Below are 21,891 nucleotides of genomic sequence, written 5' to 3' on the forward strand. Positions count from 1 at the left end.
CATTAATTAATGTTTTTGTTATCATTTTGCAGCCTTATCTCAACAAACAAAAAAAAATTCATAGGTAGTTTTTGAAAGTGTGAGAAAAAAGTCTGATGGATGTGATTTCACTATAGGTGCTATAACATCTGGCCTGAGGCTTGAAGACTCGCCCTTTGGTCCATATGACTTCATCAATGCCGGTAACGCTCCCATCAGTCCTCCTGGCTCTGTGGGAGATGGCTGGCCCAGCCGTGCCAAATCACCTCATGGTTCCACTAATGTCAACTGGCCACCAGGTTCAGACCCATTTGCTTTCTGCTTTACTTGTTCCAATCAAATATTGCACTGAAACAAAATATTACATCGTGCTGTACCATTGTAGCAAGAATTAGCTCACAGTGTCATGTTTGTTTGGCAGAGTTCCGTCCTGGTGAGCCCTGGAAAGGATATCCGAACATTGATCCTGAAACTGACCCATTTGTCACTCCTGGCAGTGTGATTAATAATCTCTCCATTAATACAGTGCGGGATGTTGATCACCTCAGGGACAGGAACAATGGTAAGCAAATTTCCGTGCCAAAAATCTTACTTCCGGGTTCGTACAAGTTTCTGAGACTTTTTTTTCAATCGTGGCTCTTTATGACGTAAACGAGGGTGGAACTCCTTATATGGGCATTTCTTCCGAAAAAGCGGCCACACACCCATCCACCAGAGCAAGAGCCAGATCGTGCCCATCAATAAGCTTCATCCAGCAGCAGCACTGCACACGACTTGCTCAGAAAGAATGTCTCCAAAGAAGTGTGCTTTTGGTTGTAAGGGAAAGATAACTTTTGTTCAGCTTTCTAAAGAACCCAGCGTTATGTAAAAAGTGGATTCAGTTTTTTTTTTTCCGGAGCAGCAAACGCAGTTTTAAACGTCAAAAGTTTTAGAAACGAGGCCTAGTTCAATGCTGCATTTGATACTGAAAGATGGAGCAGTCCCAGCTATAAAAGGTCCCGGTCATGATTCAGAACTGCAGACAGTAAGTGAAACGGCATCAAATGTCTGTTTTGTTGGCAATCGGCACTCAAATGCTCATCACTCTTTAGCTCGGCCCACGGCGTGCCTACAGGAGCTCAGCTTTTTCCAGAAAGAATTGTAAAGCTGCATCTTTCTTTTATAAATCTGATAAAACTAAAGACTTTTTGGCCATATGAAGGATGCACTATACTATATACTATACTAAGGTACTCAAGATGAACATGAGATTGGGTGAAACTGTTATGTTCCCTTTAAATAAATGCAGACTTCTTTTAAAAAGAGACTTTTTTTCAAAAACATTAGACAAAACATTGCTGACCCCGAATGTTTAAACTTTTATATATTAGTGTTTTCGTCAATTAATTAATTTATTTTCTTCTTCCAGGGCCATCCTCATCACTTAACACCACGCTGCCTTCAAATAGTGCCTGGACATCCATTCGTGCCTCCAACCACAATAGTTCCCTCAGCAGTACAGCACAAAGCACTTCAGGTTGGTGGGCAGCTGTTTAGGCATAGCCATGCAGGCCTGTGACCCTGATGTGCTTCTTTGACCTGACCTTTTTTTTGTCTTCCCTGTAGCCAGAAACAGTGACTCCAAATGGTCTCCTGGCACAGTCACCAACACCTCTTTGGCTCACGAGCTGTGGAAGGTTCCTCTCCCCTCAAAAGGTATCTCTGCTCCGTCCCGCCCCCCGCCGGGCCTGACTGGCCAGAAACAGCCCTCATCTTGGGACAACAGTTCTCTGAGACTGGCAGGCTGGGGTAGCTCTGACTCCAGATTCAACTCTGGTTAGTTCACGGTTATATTCCCTTTCACCTACATAATCTCTATTAATAGTGTAAATGATGTAGAATTTAAAGACATGAGAAACACTTGAAATAATCACTGTCCACAGGTTCCAGCTGGGGTGACAGCAGCTCAGGGAGAACTAATTGGCTTGTTCTCAAAAACCTCACACCTCAGGTAAGACATATAATGATTTAGAGTACACTGACTCATTTTAGCAGGCCATAGCCTTCACACAGCCTGATTTTTCCAGCATTTTTAGCAGGAAACATTTTGCAAATATTGATATATTGAAATATTGATTTATTATTTTATATAAGTTTGGAAGAAAAACAAATCTGTTGGGCTTAAAGTATCAGGCACATAAATACTTTCCTTCCTCTTAGTCTGTAAGCTACATTTTAGGCTCTGGCTTGCATTTTGTTGAATTTAATATCCGTTTTGATATAAATGTAGCCCCCCGTTCATGTAAATTAAATTTCACCATGATTGAGTTAACAATTAATAATACCCAACTCTCAATAGCTATTTTGTAATTAATGGTTTATTAAAGGAAATGCTCCATGATGTTATTTTAAATATGAAGATACAGCAGAAGTCATGCCCATGTTTTACAGATTGATGGCTCCACCTTGCGAACTCTGTGCATGCAGCACGGTCCACTGATCACATTCCATCTGAACCTTCCCCATGGCAATGCTGTCGTCTGCTACAGCTCTAAGGACGAGGCAGCAAAAGCCCAGAAGTCACTGCACATGTAAGTTCATCTTTTTTTCTTGTTGGTTTTTTTTTTCTCCAATGTGGGTAAAGAACTAAAATTTTACAATGAAAGCTAATAATTGCTAAGCAGTAGTGGTCGACCGATTCGATTTTTTTGACAGCCGATTCCGATATCTTGGCAAGCATGGTGGCCGATATGATTTAAAAAAAAAAAAAAAAAAAAATTACTGTTGTTAATATTTAAGAAATTTGAAATAATTTGACAGTGGATTAAAAAATAAATGTGTAAAAGAAACATGCTTATACTTTGGAATACAGTATTTTTCACAAATAAATATTTAATAGAAATACAAAAAGAAAGTAAATACTGTACCCAACAAGGCACTCAGTATTCTGGGAAATTTGTGTGCACTGGGAATCATATTTTTCAAATAAACTCAGGGTAACCCTCATTTTACATACTGCACTAAGGGAAAATGGCATGAACATGACGGTGGGCAAATGCATAAAGCACAGCATAATTTGAAATCATGAGTTAAAAAAAATAATTAAAAGCATTCAATTCACATGGACTGACCAATCACGGAGAGAACATTTGATCATGTTGGATACACGTGCACACTTCACAAGATTTCACAGCTGGTTCGACTAAGTTTGCAAGTTTTGTAAAATTAAATGTTCAATAGTCATTCAAAGATTTGTTTAAATTATATGAATGCGTATTTGCTTAAGCTGCAACAACGTCAAAGGAGAAAGTATTATTATGTTTGCTTTTCTATAATAATTAGACTAACTAATAGGCCTAATATAAAAGCAATCATTATATTACTTTCTGTATACATGAATTCCTTCGTTTAACCATTCTATCTGATTATTAGACAGACAAGCACTGTGTGTGCTCAAGCACTGCGGCTCTCAGCACAGTCACAATAAAAGTCCTGCCTCAAACTCATCGACCAAGCAGAAAAAAAAAGCCAAATATCGGCCGATATATCTGCTCTTTGGAGATATATCGGTCGAACCAATACTAAGAAGTGTAAGAGGATATTAGTGGTCAAGACATGATTAGATCACTTCTGCCTATAATAACCAGATTTATTGAAAGTATTGGTTGGTATTTATTTTGAACATTTTAATTTTCTGAAAATTCATGTTATACTCTTGTGGTACACAAGTACTGTTTTGAGGTTTAAATTCCTATATCAAATTTAATGACTTGTCAATGCATCTCAAAAAAATATTTTTTTTCGATTAGGAAATTAGTCTATGTAATTCAGGGTTTCTCAACCTTTTTGACTACAGTTGTCCACAGCAATATTTGAAGGCCCTCCTTTTAATTTGAATGATACACCATTTGACAGTTATTTTTATTTATTTTTTTCCATTACAAAAATCTGTTAAGTAAATGGTTTATCAGCCTTCTTTTTTTCAATCCAATCCTGAAATAATATGCAAAGCCATTTCCAGAACTCCAGTTCACAAAGATTTGAATGAGAGTGAGGCACCATGCTGATTAAGGTTCTGCTCTTCCTCTTCCTCCTCAGGTGCGTATTAGGGAACACTACTATTCTTGCAGAGTTTGCTAGCGAAGAGGAAATTAATCGTTTCTTTGCACAAGGTCAGTCAATGACTGCCTCTCCCAACTGGCAGACGCTGAGCTCTTCTCAGAACCGGATCGGATCCATCGAGGGTTCTCACCCCTTCCCAAACCGCACTGATCCAAATCACTGGAACGGCAATGGAGACCTGCACGGCTCGTCTCTCTGGGGCATTCCCAATTACTCCACGAGCCTGTGGGGGAGCCCCAGTGGTGGTGAGGGTGGGGGAATCAACAGTCCCTCCCCCATCAGCTCCTTCCTTCCTGTTGACCACCTGACGGGAGGCGGGGATTCCATGTAGTGCATCTTTCACCTTCTGACTTAAAAACAAAACAAAAAAAACAACTAACATTCAAACCTGTGACCTCAATGTGGAAATAGTTAATCATAATCACATGACCATATATATTATATATATGAAAAGAATCAAATGGCACTAGTTAGACTTTCTTCACTTACTAAAAGAAAAAAAAAAGTGGGGTCACCCTGTGGAAACAAGTTACATTTTTGTTCTGCACATATGTCCACTTTGTTTTAGCCCAAAACATATCAGTTTGAATACTTGAATTATGCAGGCCAATTCTATAATGTGAAAGGATGTATTTACACTTCCAGGTAGTGCTCTTCATACAGAAAAAAAGCTTCAGTTGAGCTCATCTGTTTTTCTCATCATGTTTATTTGAATTCCATTTCTTTTTGTTTTGTTTTTATTTGCATTTTGTTTGCTGACAATGTTGGAGTTTGAGCTTTTTTAACTTTGCACTGAATGTGGTTTTTCTCAGTATAATCTGCAATATGGAGGGAGCCGACAGTTCCAGTGTAGTTGTTTACTCAAGGATGTTCTTAAAGTGTGCGCTCTACTATGCCTTGATGTACGCCTACCTTATTGTGGTATTGTGGAGTTCCAGATCAAGATATAGAAGCTGATTTAGGATTATTTGATGATATTACAGACATAAGTATTGCACCAATATATATATTTTTTTTTTAACTAAAGAATATAGCTCTGCAGTCTAAAAAAACTGTAGCCACAGCTGTGACTTGCAAACCCGACCTGCAAACCAGGGGGAACAGCACTTTCAAAATAGGCTTTCAATTTTGTTTTGGAGGCATCACATTGTGCCCTCTTGTTTACAAAACTTTTTGAGGGGGAAAGTATGGTCATTCTTCCTTTTATTTTAAATAAAATTAAAAAAAATACAAAAAAGTATAAAAAAATGTAAAAAAATAATACAAAATACAAAAAATACAAAAAAATCTTGAGGATGAAGACGAAGCTTTTTATCTCTGGGAATACTGATCAGTGTTTGGCCATGTCATTGGTTATTTTATCTATTCCTTTTGTCTGCTAAATAACCAGCATGGTTCTCAGGAAATATAGCCAGTTTTCCCCCATAGAAACTCCTTGTAGGAAAATCCAACTTTTAGCACTGAAACTACTTATAGCTCTGTAAGTTTTTCTCTGCCAAATAACTGCTTTAAGCTGGAGACATTCTACATACTGCTTTTCGAATATGCTGTCTTTTTTATTAATGAGTGGATATATGGTTTGCTGAATCACGATCTAGTCCTTCTTCCCTTTTTCCCACTGAGTGGCTCAATGTTTTTTTTTTGTGACTGTCAAAGTAACTGTCAAATGTCATAAGAAAAAGCAGAAATCTGTATCTATGCATACTGTAGCCAATGACTCGGCCTACAGAATCGCTTTTTCTTTGTCTGAAGTAATGTTTTATATGTTTCAGTAATTTGCATATACATTGTTTGATTGAGATATATATATATTTTCCTCATCGCCAGAGCTGGTGTTAAATCTCGTTTGGTTATTTTAACATTGCAAAAGTCGTCCACATTTCATTGCCTTGATTCAAATTGTGTCCGAAGATGCAACAAGTCGAGTGGCTTTTAACTGTTTACAAATAGAAAATGATTGTAATGTGTACAGTTTGGTTGTGTTAATCTGAAGTTCCTTATTACGATATTAATAAATCAATGTTTTGGCTGCTCATTACCATTTTATTTTCATTTTCTTTTTCTTTTGTTCTCCCCGTTTCCCTCCCCTTCCCCCCTCCCTTCCTCAAAGCTGGTTTGTCATTGAGAATGGCTTGCCTCTGTACTTGTGGCCAAGGAAGGCTGGATTAGAGCTGAATGTAATCAACTGCTGGTAGTTTAAATGATGTGCATGGATTTACAGACTATTTACCTTTTATTGTACTATATTTTAGATGCACAATTTATAAGACGCTTCAAGAGCGGGAGGGAGAGAAAGATGTCAGCATTAGGCTAAGCCATGGACCTTAATATTTAAGATGTTGTTTTTTTCTCCCCTTTGTTTTATTCGAGTAGAACTTGTGTGGTGTGTTAACTTATCCATATTTAATGACTCGTTGTACAAAACCCCGAGTATTACCCTCACTTTATGGTTGCGTGCCAGTATTGAACCATTTCAAGTGACTGCTTTACCAAATATACTTCAATCAAAAGATTTGTTTACCTGACCTGGCTTATCTCATTTTGTTTGGTTGACAAATTTGAAGTGGACATTGGAGAGAAACGACATGACATGAAAGCCGAAAATGAGTTTTTGGAATTGCACTTGGTGTATACATTGAACTAGAAAAGCTTGTACTGTATTTGTGTTCTGGAGGCAGAGACTGGACAGCATGGATGGAGGACTTTACCTGTTGTCTTTTTATTCTTTGTGTACATTGGCTAGACTCTTAAATCGTGTGTTTGTGCCTGCATGCTTGAGTGGTCTGCTCCATTCCTGTGCATCAGAAGCCCAAGTATTCACCTCTTGTTTGGAAGCGTATAACTACACGCATCGCTGACTGTTTTGCCCTGACTTTGTTTACTCCCTCGATGTGGTTCACTCAATCTTTTGTGCTTTAGTTACATGGTCGAATGCATCCGGAGTAGTGTTAGTCCTTTCTGGAAGTGCTTTACCAATGGTTCTGAATGGGTTCTTCCCTGCTGTCTTGGCAAACGTGCTAGTTTCCATATACTTTATAACTTTTTACTTCGAAAGCTTAGGGAAAAGCCATTGGCACCCAGATTATTTCCACTTTTAATTGTTTATTTTGCTTTATTTTTTTCCCCCCCCCTCCCCTCTTTTCCTCTTAATTTTGTTTTATGTATGTGCAGCTGTTTGGTGTTACGTTTTGGTAATTCACTGTCATGCCAAATTATCAAGTTGGGGGAGGAAAGGGATATGTTTTGTAAAAGCTGGACAATGTATACGCTTCAAATGTCACTTGCAAAATGGATGTTTTGAGGATATTCATGAGCAATGTACAATCCCCATTTTTATCGCCAGGTTGAACATAGAGGAAACGAAAAAGTGACTTGGCCTGACATTCTACTTTTGTACTGAAAATGTCATTTCTTTTCTGATTTATCCTGTGAGCAAATATACCCATGTCTTTTAAATGGTTCCTACTGTTGAACAATGTGCTAAGGCAGTTGACTTAAACTGTGAGTATTGCTGTCATGTCATTATAAACCCAAAAAGCTTTAGTAAAACCAGCACAAGAAAACAGATGAACGAGAGTTTAAATCGAAACTTCCACCTTGGGGAAATTCTAAGAGAGTCTATGCAGTGTAGGGTGAGGCTTCCATGTCTTTGCTTACTAAAATCCTGACCGCGGTAGTGGTCATACGATTCCTGTAATGTGCCATGATTTACATTTTCTTTAACTCTGTCATGAAAAATTGGCCAGTTGTAGCAAATGGAGGGTTGCATTAACATTTCCTCCTTCACAGCACTCCTCACAGAACGGGCTGTGGAATAGCAAATTCTCAACTCCAACATTTCTTCTAGTGGTCTTTGGTCACATCTAACCTATATGCACACTGCTTTGGTAGACTGTTTGAAAATGAATAGAAATAAACATCAATAAGATAACTTAAATGAGCAGGAAGTTCTTTTCAGCGTCTTCCTGGGGTCATCTTAGAATTTTAACTTGGGGAACTGCACTTTTTGAAGGACAATCTTTATTTGTATTGGTAACAATTGACACAAGGTTTAGTCTAGTAATACATGGTAGACATTCAAATGTGTAGTGATGAATGTTTCCTGTAATGTTGTTTTTCCTCATTTTATTTTTTTTTGTCTTCTCTTTGTTGCTTGGTTTTCAATTTTAGTACCCTTAAGTGCATATGTAACGAGGTAGTTAAGGTAATAGAGTAGTTTTTAGTTCTTTTGTTGGCTGTACTTGTAGACTGATAATAACTGTTTGTAAAGTCCTGATCTTGATATTGGAATACAGAGCTGTATAACTTGGGTACAACCCGCAATAAAGCCTAACAGTGATATTGTGTGCAGTTTTCTTTTCTTTAATATACTTTCACAACAGGTACTATTGGAAAAACCCTTTTTGCATCAACAATATTACTGAAATTGCTTAGTAATCCCGCCATTTTTGGTCACTGCAGAGTAAATCATGGGTGACATATACTTGCAAATATGGCATTTCCATAATGTCATGATAAACTTTTGCTAGATCCCACATGATGGTGCCATTATATAGTTTAAGCCCAATTAAATATCAAATGACATAATACACCTTTAAAGCTGCAGTGTAATTTCTGTGCACCAAAAAAATATTACGCATTTTAAACTGGTGAAAGGATGCAGTATTCTGATGAAAATTTTGCACAGCATCTTTTAAGCTCTTGCAGACATTTATAAAGTGGCTTGGACCTTGAATTTGTTGCAGTAACACTACCCATCCACTAGAGGGATTAATGAGGCTTCACTTGGTGCATGACAAATTCAACAATTACAATTTAGTCTTGGCTTTATTTGCAGCTCAAGTTACAATGAGTTTATGGTTCCATTTTTATTAAATACAACAGTACATGACAAGGTAGCTGACTCCACAAGCAAGAGACAGAAGAAAATGATTTGACAGAAACTGGACACTGTGTGGATGCAGCCAAACATTCATATTAATACAGAGTCAATCCGTACCTGAAACAAAACAAAACAAAAATCTGATCATGACATTAAGAGGAAATTACGAAGCATGAACTGGTTCCCTACAATCTAAGTATTCATTTAAAAGGACTCACCATATGACTTGCTTCTATTCATACACATCTTTTTTATCGGCGATGTACTGTACGATCTCCGCAGGAGTCATAAGCTTCTCGGCCTCTGCGTCTGGTATCTCAAATCCTGCAGATGGAACAATGTGTTTGAGTACCACTGTTCGAATTAAATGTTTAGTGGTTTAATGATTCAGGAACCCATACTAACCAAACTCATCTTCCATAGCCATTATAATCTCCACCTGGTCCAAGCTGTCCAGCCCCAGATCTTTCATGAAGTGAGACGATGTTTGCAGCTTGAGGAGGGAAAAAGTATCAGAGATTGATGCTAGGAATATGCAAAATATCTCAATGTAAAAAAAAAAAAAAAAAGCAGCTTACAAGAACTACATTAACTATGAATGAAGAAAATTATTTCTAAAGCATATTAATCGCTCGTAATGTTGACTGCTTACTACATTATGAAAATCAAAAGTTAATATTTTTGAATGGACCTGAATTAATAATGACCAGTTGTACATTTATCAAGGTTAGCAAAAGTTAACAATCTAATGCTTATTGTTAATGCATTGACTTGTTACACTAAATGAAATGCATTGAAATATGGTAGGTAGGTATGCAGTTTCCAGTTAACACAGAAATCGCATATCACGGTCCTTCGAATTTCAGTATTTTGGAGACTAGAATATACACACACAACAACCTATGTAATATTACAGTAAGTATGAAGTATCTCTCACCTTCTCTGGACTGATCTTGTCATACAGTTTAAGGACGTACATGACACGCTCTTCAATGTTCCCTAAAGTGAGGGGAGGAAGATCCCCGTAATGCCGACACAGATGAACAGAGGGACCTGAAATCTGGAGACATTCAAACATTTACATTCATTCACTTTGCAGATGCTTTGTCCAAACTGACTTGCAGATGAGGAACATAAGCAATTTATCACAGAACCAATAACACTCCGTGTGCACAACACCAGGTTCAATCAGCCTCCAACATCATCTGTATTTCACACAAGAAATGAAGTAACACATGCAGGTTTGGAATGACACGTTGACCAAATTTTCATTTTTGAAGTGAACAACCGCTTTAATAACAGCTCCAATGAAAGATGCTATGGAAGTTTTTTCCTAAAAACTCCCATAAGATGCAAGGAGACTGACGGAAGTAGCAGCTGTGAAGATGCACATAGTCAGAGTATGTATAAACTCTTGGTGTTTTATTAAGTTAACTGATCAGCTATTTAAATCCTTGCAGGTCACAGCTGCAAAAAGAGTAGTAACTGATGTGGTTGAAGTATGTTGTGAATTGCACGCTACTTAAACTTTGTATGGCTGCCAACTGTCATGCACGGAAAGACACAGGTAGGTCAGTGAGTGTAGGCCACAGAGACAAACATCCCTCACCCGCACTAGTTCGGTCCACCTCGTCCGCTGGCTGCACGCAGTGACACCGAGCGCTCGTTGCGTTGACACGAGAGGTGCGCAGGCGGATCTTGTGAACGCTTTGCCATGATTTAACCTTGCAGTGGAGCGGGCGAAGGAGCGCATGCAGTACGCGAGCGCACGGGACGCCATATTTGTGAATTCCTATTCCACAATGCGTCTCCTTCTTCTTCTTGTGTGATTTGCGGTAGTTTACACGCTTCAAATGCGTATTGCTGCCCTCCTCAGTTCATCTGAAGAACTCCATCTCATTGATTAAATCCTCAAACAAAGAGCAGTGTGGAGTAAAAAACTTATAACAACCTCTGTTGGTTAAATTCATTTTAAATAAGTCAAATTTTAAATCATTTTCAAAGTTTGAACAATTGCTTGTTTTATTTTTGTTATTATTTCTCTTCATGATTATCTTACTTTATTTTATGTAAAACAGATCAGAAAACATGCGGTTTCCTGCAGCACGAAGAATTACTGCATGCTTCACGGTTTCTAATTCTCCACACAAACATCTGCCATCTAGATGCCTGCCAACCCTTGCCAGCCCATAATTTAGTGCACGATGCCCCAGTCTTAGTCAAGTGATTACCACACTATCCCACCTATCTAATTTTGTAAGATGTGTGCATTAATGTAGACTGAATTGAAAAATAATGTCTGCCTTTATTTCCTTCTTCCCGTTCTTTCTGCTATTTTTTTGTTTTTTGTTTGTTTGTTTGTTTTGTTTTGTTTGCTGTATAATATGCTTGCACTCAACTCTTCCATACATTACTTTCAAATCAACTTCACTCTTGTGTGTTGCTTTTTGTGCTGGATCCCACATAAATCCCACTATATTTCCCACTTTCATCACCCGATTTAGTGCAGCCAGAATTTGAATGATTCAATCAGGTGTGGCCTCGCTCTTCCTGCTGCCATTAGTGCTGCTGTGGAATCTGAACACAAAACATTTCTTCCAGGACTTTGTCCGTCTACCCACCCATTGGCCCACAAAATTGCTACAAATTTCGTAGAAAGGCTATCTTTTTTAATACATAACTGAGCGATACTTATCCTTAGTGCTGCTTTTCCATCGAGTAGATTCATAGAGCCATCCATCAGTAGGCTATATATCTGCACACAGCCTGACCAATTTCCTTTTAATGTTCACAAACTGAATGAATCTAATTCATTAAAAATAATTATATTTCACGATTCGGAATTATTATTATTATTAACTACGTTATATTTCAATTTTAAACATAATATATATATATATATATATATATATATATATATATATATATATATATATATATATATATATATATATATATATATATATTAATTTAACTGATAGCTATTGGATTACATAATAATGCCATTTAAATGATGGAATACTCTGTATGCGCATTATTTAAAATGATGAGGCTTTTATTTTGAAACTATCATGTCTGCCAGTTTAGCATGGATCACACAGAAATCTTTCGAAGTACATTTATTTAATCTACGCAGTAAGGTAGAAAGCAGAAAAGCAGTCAGAGTGATCGATTTTTTTGCACGACCACTTACTAAAGCGTGTGCGATCTAAAGCTTCCTCTGAAGGAGAAGGTTTGCTCTGCGCAGAAGAATAATAAACAGAAGACTGCACGTAAATAATCCACAGTCAGCATGCTGTACAACAACAGTTCAAGCTGAGTCAATAACAATGCAACGAGGCGAACTGCATGTGCTTACTGTGCCTTTATTAGTCATTATATATTATTTAAATGTGTAACAAATATTGTCACAAAACGTCTTGATGCACCACACAGAAGAAGAATAACACTGTACTCGCTTTGAACGAGAAAGGAAGCATGGAGCCTGCGAGCCTGGAGAACATGTGTGTTTTGTACCACAGTGCAAACTATATAGTTGTCAACAAACACTGGGATATCCGTATCGACAGCAAAATGTGGTATGAGAAACAGACGGTCCAGAGTCAGCTGAAGCATCACTTCCCAGAGCTGGCAGATCCTGGCACCTATTACGGCTTCAGGTTTTCTGTTACTTTGCTATGTGTCGAGACGAACAATTATTTAAAGAAGCACATGTATCTTATCAGTAGTTAAATCGTATGTATTCTGATATTCTGCAGGTTTTGTCATCAACTGGATTTCTCTACCAGTGGTGCTTTGTGTGTAGCACTGAACAAGGTAGCAGCAGGCCAGGCGTACCGCTGTTTTAAAGACAGACTTGTGACCAAAGCTTATCTCGCTCTGGTACTGTATCATTCAGACGTTCATTGGGTGTATAGAAGGGGTTACATTATAATATAGGGCTTTTTATTTACTTTGCAGGTCCGTGACATTGTGCCAGAGGAGAAAATGACCCTGGACTTTGCGATCGGCAAGAACACAACCGAGGGGAAGACACATATGATGTGTACTGAAGGAACAGACGGTCAGAATCTCTTTTGATCCAAATCAAACCCAACAATTAAAGACATTTTGCCTTACATTTACTCACCCTAAGGCTATCACAATGTAGATGAGTTTGTTTCTTCATCAGGAGAAATTTTGCAGTACATCATTTACTCGCCAATGGATCCTCTGCAGTGAATGGGTGCCGTCAGAATGAGAGTCCAAACAGTTGATAAAATCGCATAATCCATAAGTAATCCACACAACTCCAGTCCATAAATGAATGTCTTGTAAAGTGAAAAGCTGTGTGTTTGTAAGCAACAGATCCATCAAGGCGGCTTAGCTTTAAACAATTGCTTCTAGTTAAAATATGCCCATAATCCATAATAATGCTTCCTTCAGTGGAAAAAATTAATTTCCTGTTCTCCTTTCACATGAATAATCCACTGACATATTTGTTTAAAACTGTTCTGGACTGTTTTTGCATGTAAACAGTGTTTGTTCTTTGTATATTTCTCTCCTGATTCAGAAGTTCTGGAAAAAGCAACATTATGGCTATATGATAAACATTTCTTTATCATAGATTTGTTTCTTACAAACACACAGCTTTTAATGTCATAAGATGTTAATTGATAGACTTTGACTGACTTTTTATCAGCCGGTCAGACTCTAATTCTGACGGCACCCATTTGCGGCAGAGGATCCACTGGTGAACAAGTGATATAAAGCTATTATATTATAATATCACATTATAATAGATCTGATTCTGCTCCCGAGGAACAAACAAACTAATCTACATCTTTGATTGCCTAAGGGTGAGCACACTTACATTTTAGGATGAACTTTTCCTTGAAACTAATAGAAATGCATTCATGCATCAATTTCATATTATGTGTGGTAGGTTGTGAGAATCCTAAGAGCTGTCAAACAAAGCTGACAGTTTTAGAGTACGGCGAATATGACGGAGATCCAGTGACAAAAGTGCTTCTGCAGCCTCTGACAGGTACAGCATCATCAAAAATACAAACAAAATATAGGTGAAACATACTGTCAATTGGAAAAAAGTCTAAGTATCACTAACCCTGTAGGACGGACGCACCAGCTCCGAGTTCACTGCAGCGCCGTTGGTCACCCCATAGTGGGAGACTACACTTACAGTCTACGCACAGACAGTGCTCCGTATCGCATGATGCTGCACGCCTACTTCTTACACATCCCACTAGAGAATGAACCCATCCATGTCACAGCCCCAGATCCCTTTGTACCCACCTTCGACTCTAAATGGGCACCACAGAGATGTGTGAATGTTCTGGAGGACTTGCTGAAGAATATTTTGACAAAATCACAACCTGAAATCCAAGAAGAGCCACAGCCAGTGCACAGGAGCCCCCCAGAGGAGAGTGAGGAGCAACAGGCACAGTGTCAGCAGTGGTTATGTGAGTGGAATCTGGACTGAGTGAGCCTTACGCTGTTTTACCAGTTCAGTACTCAAGCTTTACTGCAGTGTCCCCAGCTCTGTAGAGTACTCCAGCGCCCTCCAAGAGCAGTAAGAACTGAAGGCATGAAGGGATTGTGAACAAATTGGCTGATCTGTGTATGACGAAGAGCACTGCGTGCCATAGTGTGCATTATAGAGACCCCATGCTTATGTCAATTTACATTACCATTTAAAAGTTTAGGATCGGTTAGATTTACCCTTTTTTTTCTTTTTTTAAGAAAGATTTGCTCACCAAACCATATATATATATATATATATATATATATATATATATATATATATATATATATATATATATATATATATATATATATATGCAGGTTTGTGAGCAAATTTTACTGTATTTTGGATTTTATATTTTACATTTTATAATATATATATATATATATATATATATATATATATATATATATATATATATATATATATATAAAATTCAAAATACAGTAAAAACAGTGGTATTCTAAAATATTTCAATTTAAAAATAACTTTTCCATTTTAATATTTAAAATGTAATTTATTTCTGAATAAAATGATTTATTTCTTTAAAAAAATCTTATTGACAATGAATATTTGAACAGTATCATACATAATTTGAACAAAAAATATTGAAAGAAAAGCGAGAGCATGATATTAGTGCCGAGAGAAAAACTTTTTTTAAATCCTTTCAAACAAGTATCTTTAGCTCTTTCAAATGCAAATTTTCTATATGTACGAGTGGTATTGTTTTTTGTTTGAATGTGCAGCTGTATGGTTTTGGCATTTGTGCTTTTAATGCAATAGTGATTAAAAACATATGACATTTTATGTTTATTTTTGTGTTTTTATTAGTTTTTGTTGCGTTCTAGAAGAGGCCAAAGCTCACCGTTTTTCCTACTACACAAACAGGCAAGTTACAGTATACATAGATGAAAGGTCTTCTTAATTCTTGTACTTAAATTGTGTGTAGCATGTTTCTAGAAATCCATTGCTTCATATAGACTGAACAATCCCTACCTCAAAAACTGAAAATGTAGCTGTATTTTTTTGCATGTCATCCTGTTCCTTGCACTGTTAGATAATATTTCTAATAGTAGTGCGATTTATCGTTGTTCTGCAGACATTCACAGGCAAAATCCAAAAAGGATTTTATATAGGAATTCACATGATCAAGATCACCAGATTCACCACTTTGACCAACAGAAAGCTGCTTGATTTGAAAATGACATTTGTGTGAGCTGTGCTTCAAACATTGCTACACCAATGACAGTGAACAATGGTTCTCTTCATTAAAATTTTTTTTTGTCAACCAAAATTTCACTAATGTGACTGCACCTTACAAAAGGAGTGTGTTGTTTGGTAAAAGCCCCCAAAACATGCTGTGGTCATTTCAAATAAGTCAGTACAGACATTTAAAAAAGCATTTATTATCTGTAATCTGTCTTTACAAACAGAAAATGTTTAGTGTTGCAGAAATGGCAAAGTTGAATAAATAAAGGCCCTTCAGTCTAACAGTAAAACACTGTCGTGAGATTTTTTCCAGCCCAGCCAACAGGACTGCAATGTACAGTGACATTATATGAGATGCATCAACAGAAATCTTAAAAACACTAACTTGACAACAAGGAGAGATCATGGTGTTTTGCATACAAACCACATATTTTATAGTTTCATATACTATGTTACCATAGCAAGAGACTTTTACTGCAAGTGAACACAACTATGAACAAAACTTATATTGGCATTTTTGTTGTTGTTTGAGCTTTGCATCTGTAACTTAGATACAAGAGATGGTTGGGGAATGTTAGTCCATATTCAAAGTTCAGTCCTAGATCTGGCTAAGAGGGAGGAATTTCTGGTAGTAACTCTTGGTAACGTCGATCATCAGTTCCTGCGTACATTCAGGTAGCTCTCCTGAAAACAAACCTGAAATACAGCACAAAAAAAGCTTAGTCTATATTTACAATTACCAAGAAATAAATCAAATAAATGTATCTGAAGGTAGCCACCTGGACAGCCTGAGAATACAGTAAATGGAGGAACCACTGTCTCTGGGGGAAGGACAGTATTATCCAGTATCTTACAGCAGTCCTTCAACACACAGCGCCGACCCTAAAAAATAAATAAATAACATGCATCGCAATTAAGCACAATCAGGTTAAATGTTACACCCACAAATCAAATGGGATGTTACAAATGAGGGAGCTACTTGCAATCACACAGTTCTTGCCAATGTGGACGTATGATCCTATCTGTGCAGCGTTGACCACACAGTCCTCCTCTATGAACACATGATCCCCAATATGCAAGGGGAAGAAAGCCACGCTGGTGTACACAGAACAAGAACAAAGGTAAGCAAGTTAAATCGTACAAACTGTTTCAGTGAGAATACAGGTGTTTTACATGAAATCACCCTTTGCTGAATTTCTTGAACGGAGGTCTGATCACACTGCGACTTTTAATGACACAGTGGCGCCCAACTCTGACATTAGCGAGATCTCCTCTGATGATACAGTCATTCATCACGATAGTCTGAAAAACAGCCCATTTCACACAGTTAACACACAGCTGTGGAAAATAACAAGACGAAATAAATGAGAGAAAAATCTCACTTTTCCATTGAGAACAATGTTCTGACTGCCGCAGAGAACCGATTGTCTGCTGACTTTGTTGCCTGATGCCTAGAGAGATCAAATGTGCAAGTTACCATCACATGACGGTTCAAAAAAACACCATGTGCAAATAATACAGACGTTTACTAAGTTAAGAAGCTTTATTACTAAGTTATTACAAACTTATTACAACACTTTTGTGCTGAAGAGTCATCTATGTTTATAATACAATACACATTCGGGTTGCAGAGAAGTAACGTTTGGTCTGGTCAGATCATTCAGAATGTATTATTTGCAAGCGCTCGATTCAGTTGACATATGATCGATTTTACTAACGTACCGTTTCGATGTATTCAGCCTTGTTGTATAATATTTCACTCAGCTCCATCTCTGCACAATTTTATTGTTTTGCTGGCGAACTACTTCAGTTGACCAACAACTGTCAACCGCTCCCTCGCTATTTCCGCTTCCGGTTAGCGCAAGTCATGCCTTGTAAGCATGTCAAGCAAAAAATAAAAATAAATAAATAAAAATAATCAGAAATATTCAAATGCAAGTCTCCGTCTATTAACAAGTTCAGTTTAATTATATTTGTTTAATTGAATGTTATAGGTTTTTAGTTTAACTATTTTTGAACGTAATATTTTCTATTTCTGAGTGACGTCAGGCTTTTTTTTACATATAGCCTGCCAAACCCTCTTTAACCGCATGATGGTGCCGTATCCTTTCACAGTTTTAACCCCCGCTGTCCTCAGTATCCCGCAGGACGGAGAAGGTATTATTTTGAAACGTGCCTCATTAATCCACAGAGCTCTGCACAATGTTGATGAGCTTTGATCCGCCTGTAAAAAGTTAATCAAAATAATGTTAAAGTTTGCTATGCAAAAGTTAGTGTAGTATGCACTGGAAATACCCTAAAAACTAAAAGGATGTGCCATCAATTCTGAAAGTCGAGACATTTCGGCAAGTATGGAGTCCCATACTCAGAGCTCTGCATTTAACCCATCCAAGTGCACACACACAGCAGTGAGAAGTAAACACACCATGGGACTGAACTGAACTGGCAGCAACGGGCACTTCAGCCATGGGTATTGAGGGTGGAAGAGACCCCTGTTCCTTCATTCCCACTAGTCCAAGTCTCTAACCACTAGACCACAGCTAATGAATTTAGCTTGCATTATAAACCAATTATTCCAATTCTAATGAAAAATAATAATAATTTCAATTTCCAGTGGTTGTTTTTCATCACATTATCCACCTTTTTCTTCCCCTAAAAATGGGCACAGCCATTTGTAAATTCTATGTGTCTCCGGGTCTCTTCCACGTCCAGTTATTTTTAGCTGTACAGAACCACTTGTTTTGCTGCTTGATATTGACAAATGGAGTGTATTACCATTTTATTTGAATGTGTTGTCTTAATTACGAACACACTGGTTTATAATGCAAACAGGTTTACCGTTCACTGCACGTTGTTATTTTTCTCGTTGTTTCTATATATATATATATATATACTGCAGAGGTGTTTACTCGTGAGCTGGGAATATCCTCATGAATGCACAGCCCCCTCACCTTGACTGAAATGTGCTCAAGCAAATGCAGTGTTGTGTAAGACCACATCTGCCAACTTGAAATTCTCTTATAGTTATACAATACCACAGATCAGTTATCACAATGTCACAGTAGAGGTCACTTTGATATTATATTGACTAGTTATTCAATTGTGCACACAGCAGGCTGCATTGTCTGCCCCACAACCAACACCCTTTAAACATTGTGTATCTTTAACAGAAACTCTTAACTGTAAAATCTATTTTTATTAGATCAAGCAGATAAATGTGTTGATGATTGGCTGCTGGCGTCTGTGTGGGAGGATATGTCTTGCCCATTTGAGTCTTTATCAATAGATTAAATCAAGAGAACACATCCCGCATTTGAACTCAAGAAACTGTTTACATGTCTCCAAGCACAGAGGAGGTGCCTTTATCTCTTTGTATATCTGCTGAAGGGACTGTTTTGAAGTTCCCATAAGCAAGACTTCACTGTTTTCATCACCAATGGGGTTTTATTCTGTTTTGTTGAGAGATTACTGCCTCTGCTGTGTTTCTCAGGGCTCTTTAAATAACATAAAATATTTTCATACTTTTCTGAATCATGCTTCTCTTAGCAGTGAAGTTCTCAGTGCTAGTTGAGCTAAAAATAATTCAGGGGTCGCTGTGTCTCGAGAATGTGCTTTTAGGTACTGTGTGTGTGTGTATGTGTAAATGCTCAGAAAGATATGTGGACTTGCTATCATCGTATAGTCATCACTGCAGGGCCAGGGTTTTTACGAGGACTTTATATAATACATAAAGCCTCCATGTCTGTGGGCGAATGACACTATCTCGCTGTTGAGAGGAGCCAGTAGAGCCATAGTCAGGACGGTATTGAGTGGTTGAGAGGATTTGTTAAGGATGTGCTTAAAGAGAAAAGGAAAACATCTTTGAAGAGATGATGCTTACCCTTGCGAGGATCCCAGATGAGGCCGACTGGAATCGACATGCACAGCTGCCAAGATGTCTCTTTATTGTAATCATTATGATCACACTTGTAATAATTGCTTTAATGAGCTTTTGCCTGAAATTAATTCATGTTAGCTAACTGAATGATTCTGTTATCTTGAACTATTCATTTGTGAAATGAACATTAGCTACTTTGACACATTCACGTCTGCTTTGTAATGAAGACACGTGCATTTTCTGTAAAGCTGCTTTGAAACGATATGTATTGTGAAAAGAGCTATACAAATAAATTGGAATTTAATTGATTTGAAAACTGAAGGCACTGTTAGCAAGTCTCCTTTCTCCATGTCTTATAATTGTTATTTCTTTCTCTCCTGATTCAGAGTGTGTAGGTTTTGTCTCTGTTGAGTGGTTATGTAATGCTACCTGTTTTGTGAAAATGCTATCTAATGCCATCCTCCCTGCAACTGGATCATATGTATTGAGTCATAATTACAGCAGTACATTGGCCATTGAAATAGATGGTTGGCATGGGGTATGAAATCTCGGTGCTCTTTGGTTGTATGGGATAGTATATATATATATATATATATATATATATATATATATATATAGTGAAAAGTTGATGGTTGGCATGACAGGCTGTGTGCAGTAAATGTATAAACAATAATGTGTTCAAAGTCGATTTAAAGATTCTCTTACATAATCATCTAATCTGACTAATTTATTCATAAAATCTATAACTGATACAGAGTTTAGCTGTGAATAAGTGGACAAATATAATTACAGTATACTGGATATGCTACCAATTATTTGAACAATTTTGTGGTAAAAGGGAAAGGAAATGCAGGTGTCAAATTTATTTATTTCATGTTTCAGTGTTTAATTAGATGGGTATGAAGTTTGTGTGTTCTGAATTTTAATTGGTTCTGAATTCTAACTACCCATGCATGTATGTACAATATTACACCTTTCTGTAAGTCTCTTTAAGGGTATTCTATAGTCTTTGATCTAATACACATTCTATTAATAAAGCAGTAGCTAAGTAGATGACCCTGACCATGACATTAAAAGCAGTTCTTAATGATCAGTTAACATCTCAATGTTCTTTTTCCAAAGCAATTAACAGCATCCAAATTGCAGAAATATTCCCTTTAAGAGCCTTTTTCATATAAGAAATCAAGTATTTGAATAGACCTTCTATCATCACTCTACCTTGAGTAGCCGTGTCTGACTGTTTTAGCATTCCTGTAATCCTCACAGCATCCGACAGCAAATAAATTGGATTAAATCATGAAAAGACAAAAGAAAGATTATTTTTTTATATAAATATGCTTTTGTGTCTAAAAAACAATGGACACCTTTGAGGTTTCACCAGCGCTGTGTGTGTCCTGTTCTTGCTTTGGTGCTCCACAGTGAGATGACCTGATTTTGCAGGCGCTGAGAGAGAGGCCTTTCTCTGTGGAGGTTAAGACGGCCTGTCTGAGTCAGAATGTATAAGCACCATCACGCTGTCCTTTTCCTGCTTTTTACATCAGTTTAAAGGAAGATGTGTGCTCATTTGAAACATATCTTATTTGCATGCATGTTAGAACTAAATAAAGGCCTTTGAAGTATTCCGTTAAAGGGGTCATATGATGCGATTTTAAATTTTTCTTTACTCTTTGGAGTGTTAAAGATCTTTAAAGTTGCAAAGACCAAAGTCTCAAATCCAAAGAGATATTCTTTATAAAAGTTAAGAGTCTGCCACGCCCCTCTAAATAAGGCTCATTTAAAAACACCCCCACATGTCTACGTCACTATTTATATTTGCGTAATATTTGCGTATTTGCGTAATGCCGCCCAAATGTTCATAAGATGATGTCGGGGAGATGCTGTGTGTTTCTAGGCGAAAGTAAAATCACTTTATTTGGCCTTCTGAGAGTAGATGCATTTAGGAATCTTTAAGATTACTTACAACAGAATACCAACGCATTTTATGGATGACCGTGTCATGAGCCTAGGAGAGGAGGCATTTATGACTTAGCTACGACAATCTGGCACTTCTGAATCAGCTACTGTAAGTATGTTTTGTTATTAGTTTAAGTTTTTGCTATTGACTGTTCAAATGTGGAGTTTTGCGTGTGTGTGTGTGTGTGTGTGTGTGTGTGTGTGTGTGTGTGTGTGTGTGTGTGTGTGTGCGTGTGTGTGTGTGTATGTGTGTGTGAGAGAGAGAGAAAGAAAAACAGTCAAACATTGGAGTCAGCTGTCTTAACCATCAGTGGCTTGTGTCTGTCACTCTGTTCCCCTTTCGGGCTTAAACTGACAGTAAAACTAAGG

At 37.4% G+C, this 21,891-nt stretch overlaps 5 protein-coding genes across 10 annotated transcripts in view; 2 read left to right on the forward strand and 3 right to left on the reverse strand.

Moving 5' to 3' along the window:
• LOC127950935 (trinucleotide repeat-containing gene 6A protein) overlaps window positions 1-8,419 on the forward strand; it is a 31,996-nt gene extending 23,577 nt beyond the window's left edge. For all 5 annotated transcript variants that reach the window (XM_052548380.1, XM_052548371.1, XM_052548398.1 and 2 more), the window contains 7 exons: window positions 117-278; window positions 401-541; window positions 1,388-1,495; window positions 1,585-1,794; window positions 1,902-1,969; window positions 2,410-2,549; window positions 4,057-8,419. In XM_052548380.1, the coding sequence (XP_052404340.1) occupies window positions 117-278; window positions 401-541; window positions 1,388-1,495; window positions 1,585-1,794; window positions 1,902-1,969; window positions 2,410-2,549; window positions 4,057-4,411 (1,184 nt within the window). In that variant the 3' untranslated portion in view covers window positions 4,412-8,419. The remainder of the gene's footprint in view (window positions 1-116; window positions 279-400; window positions 542-1,387; window positions 1,496-1,584; window positions 1,795-1,901; window positions 1,970-2,409; window positions 2,550-4,056) is intronic.
• The window catches only part of LOC127950976 (guanine nucleotide-binding protein G(I)/G(S)/G(O) subunit gamma-13-like), a 115,761-nt gene that overhangs the window by 78,545 nt on the left and 15,325 nt on the right, over window positions 1-21,891 (reverse strand). The gene's annotated exons all lie outside the window — the stretch shown is intronic.
• Window positions 7,207-10,793, reverse strand: LOC127950967 (acyl carrier protein, mitochondrial-like). 2 transcript variants are annotated; one of them, XM_052548460.1, is made up of 5 exons: window positions 10,572-10,793; window positions 9,900-10,022; window positions 9,368-9,455; window positions 9,181-9,286; window positions 7,207-9,102 (listed from the first exon to the last, which is right to left on the reverse strand). In XM_052548460.1, exons 1-4 carry the CDS (start codon window positions 10,740-10,742, stop codon window positions 9,195-9,197), a joined length of 474 nt encoding a protein of 157 aa, XP_052404420.1. In that variant the 5' UTR covers window positions 10,743-10,793; the 3' UTR covers window positions 7,207-9,102; window positions 9,181-9,194. The 2 variants fall into 2 exon arrangements, with proteins under 2 accessions (XP_052404420.1, XP_052404410.1); XM_052548450.1 differs by having other exon boundaries at window positions 7,207-9,079; window positions 10,572-10,790.
• Window positions 12,028-14,723, forward strand: rpusd1 (RNA pseudouridine synthase domain containing 1). Its single transcript, XM_052548422.1, has 5 exons — window positions 12,028-12,621; window positions 12,721-12,844; window positions 12,923-13,025; window positions 13,887-13,988; window positions 14,074-14,723. The coding sequence occupies exons 1-5, from the start codon at window positions 12,440-12,442 to the stop codon at window positions 14,439-14,441; spliced, it is 879 nt and encodes a 292-aa protein (XP_052404382.1). The 5' UTR covers window positions 12,028-12,439; the 3' UTR covers window positions 14,442-14,723.
• Window positions 15,870-17,575, reverse strand: LOC127950961 (dynactin subunit 5). Its single transcript, XM_052548435.1, has 6 exons — window positions 17,415-17,575; window positions 17,075-17,143; window positions 16,876-16,994; window positions 16,676-16,787; window positions 16,472-16,574; window positions 15,870-16,388 (listed from the first exon to the last, which is right to left on the reverse strand). The coding sequence occupies exons 1-6, from the start codon at window positions 17,460-17,462 to the stop codon at window positions 16,291-16,293; spliced, it is 549 nt and encodes a 182-aa protein (XP_052404395.1). The 5' UTR covers window positions 17,463-17,575; the 3' UTR covers window positions 15,870-16,290.

The sequence above is a fragment of the Carassius gibelio genome, chromosome A3 (genome assembly GCF_023724105.1).
Source record: "Carassius gibelio isolate Cgi1373 ecotype wild population from Czech Republic chromosome A3, carGib1.2-hapl.c, whole genome shotgun sequence".
In the NCBI taxonomy this organism is placed as follows: Eukaryota; Metazoa; Chordata; class Actinopteri; order Cypriniformes; family Cyprinidae; genus Carassius; species Carassius gibelio.

Excerpts from the sequence above, each read along its gene's own strand:
- LOC127950967 (XM_052548460.1), bottom strand. The coding sequence starts at position 10,742 with ATGGCGTCCCGTGCGCTCGCGTACTGCATGCGCTCCTTCGCCCGCTCC. Across the intron at positions 10,023-10,571 it reads GGTGGACCGAACTAGTGCGG|ATTTCAGGTCCCTCTGTTCA; the intron begins GTGAGGGATGTT and ends GAATGTCTCCAG. Across the intron at positions 9,456-9,899 it reads ACAAGATCAGTCCAGAGAAG|CTGCAAACATCGTCTCACTT; the intron begins GTGAGAGATACT and ends TCCCTCCTCAAG.
- rpusd1 (XM_052548422.1), top strand. The coding sequence starts at position 12,440 with ATGGAGCCTGCGAGCCTGGAGAACATGTGTGTTTTGTACCACAGTGCA. Across the intron at positions 12,622-12,720 it reads GGCACCTATTACGGCTTCAG|GTTTTGTCATCAACTGGATT; the intron begins GTTTTCTGTTAC and ends GATATTCTGCAG. Across the intron at positions 13,026-13,886 it reads GTGTACTGAAGGAACAGACG|GTTGTGAGAATCCTAAGAGC; the intron begins GTCAGAATCTCT and ends TATGTGTGGTAG.
- LOC127950961 (XM_052548435.1), bottom strand. The coding sequence starts at position 17,462 with ATGGAGCTGAGTGAAATATTATACAACAAGGCTGAATACATCGAAACG. Across the intron at positions 17,144-17,414 it reads AGGCTGAATACATCGAAACG|GCATCAGGCAACAAAGTCAG; the intron begins GTACGTTAGTAA and ends TGATCTCTCTAG. Across the intron at positions 16,995-17,074 it reads ACATTGTTCTCAATGGAAAA|ACTATCGTGATGAATGACTG; the intron begins GTGAGATTTTTC and ends GCTGTTTTTCAG.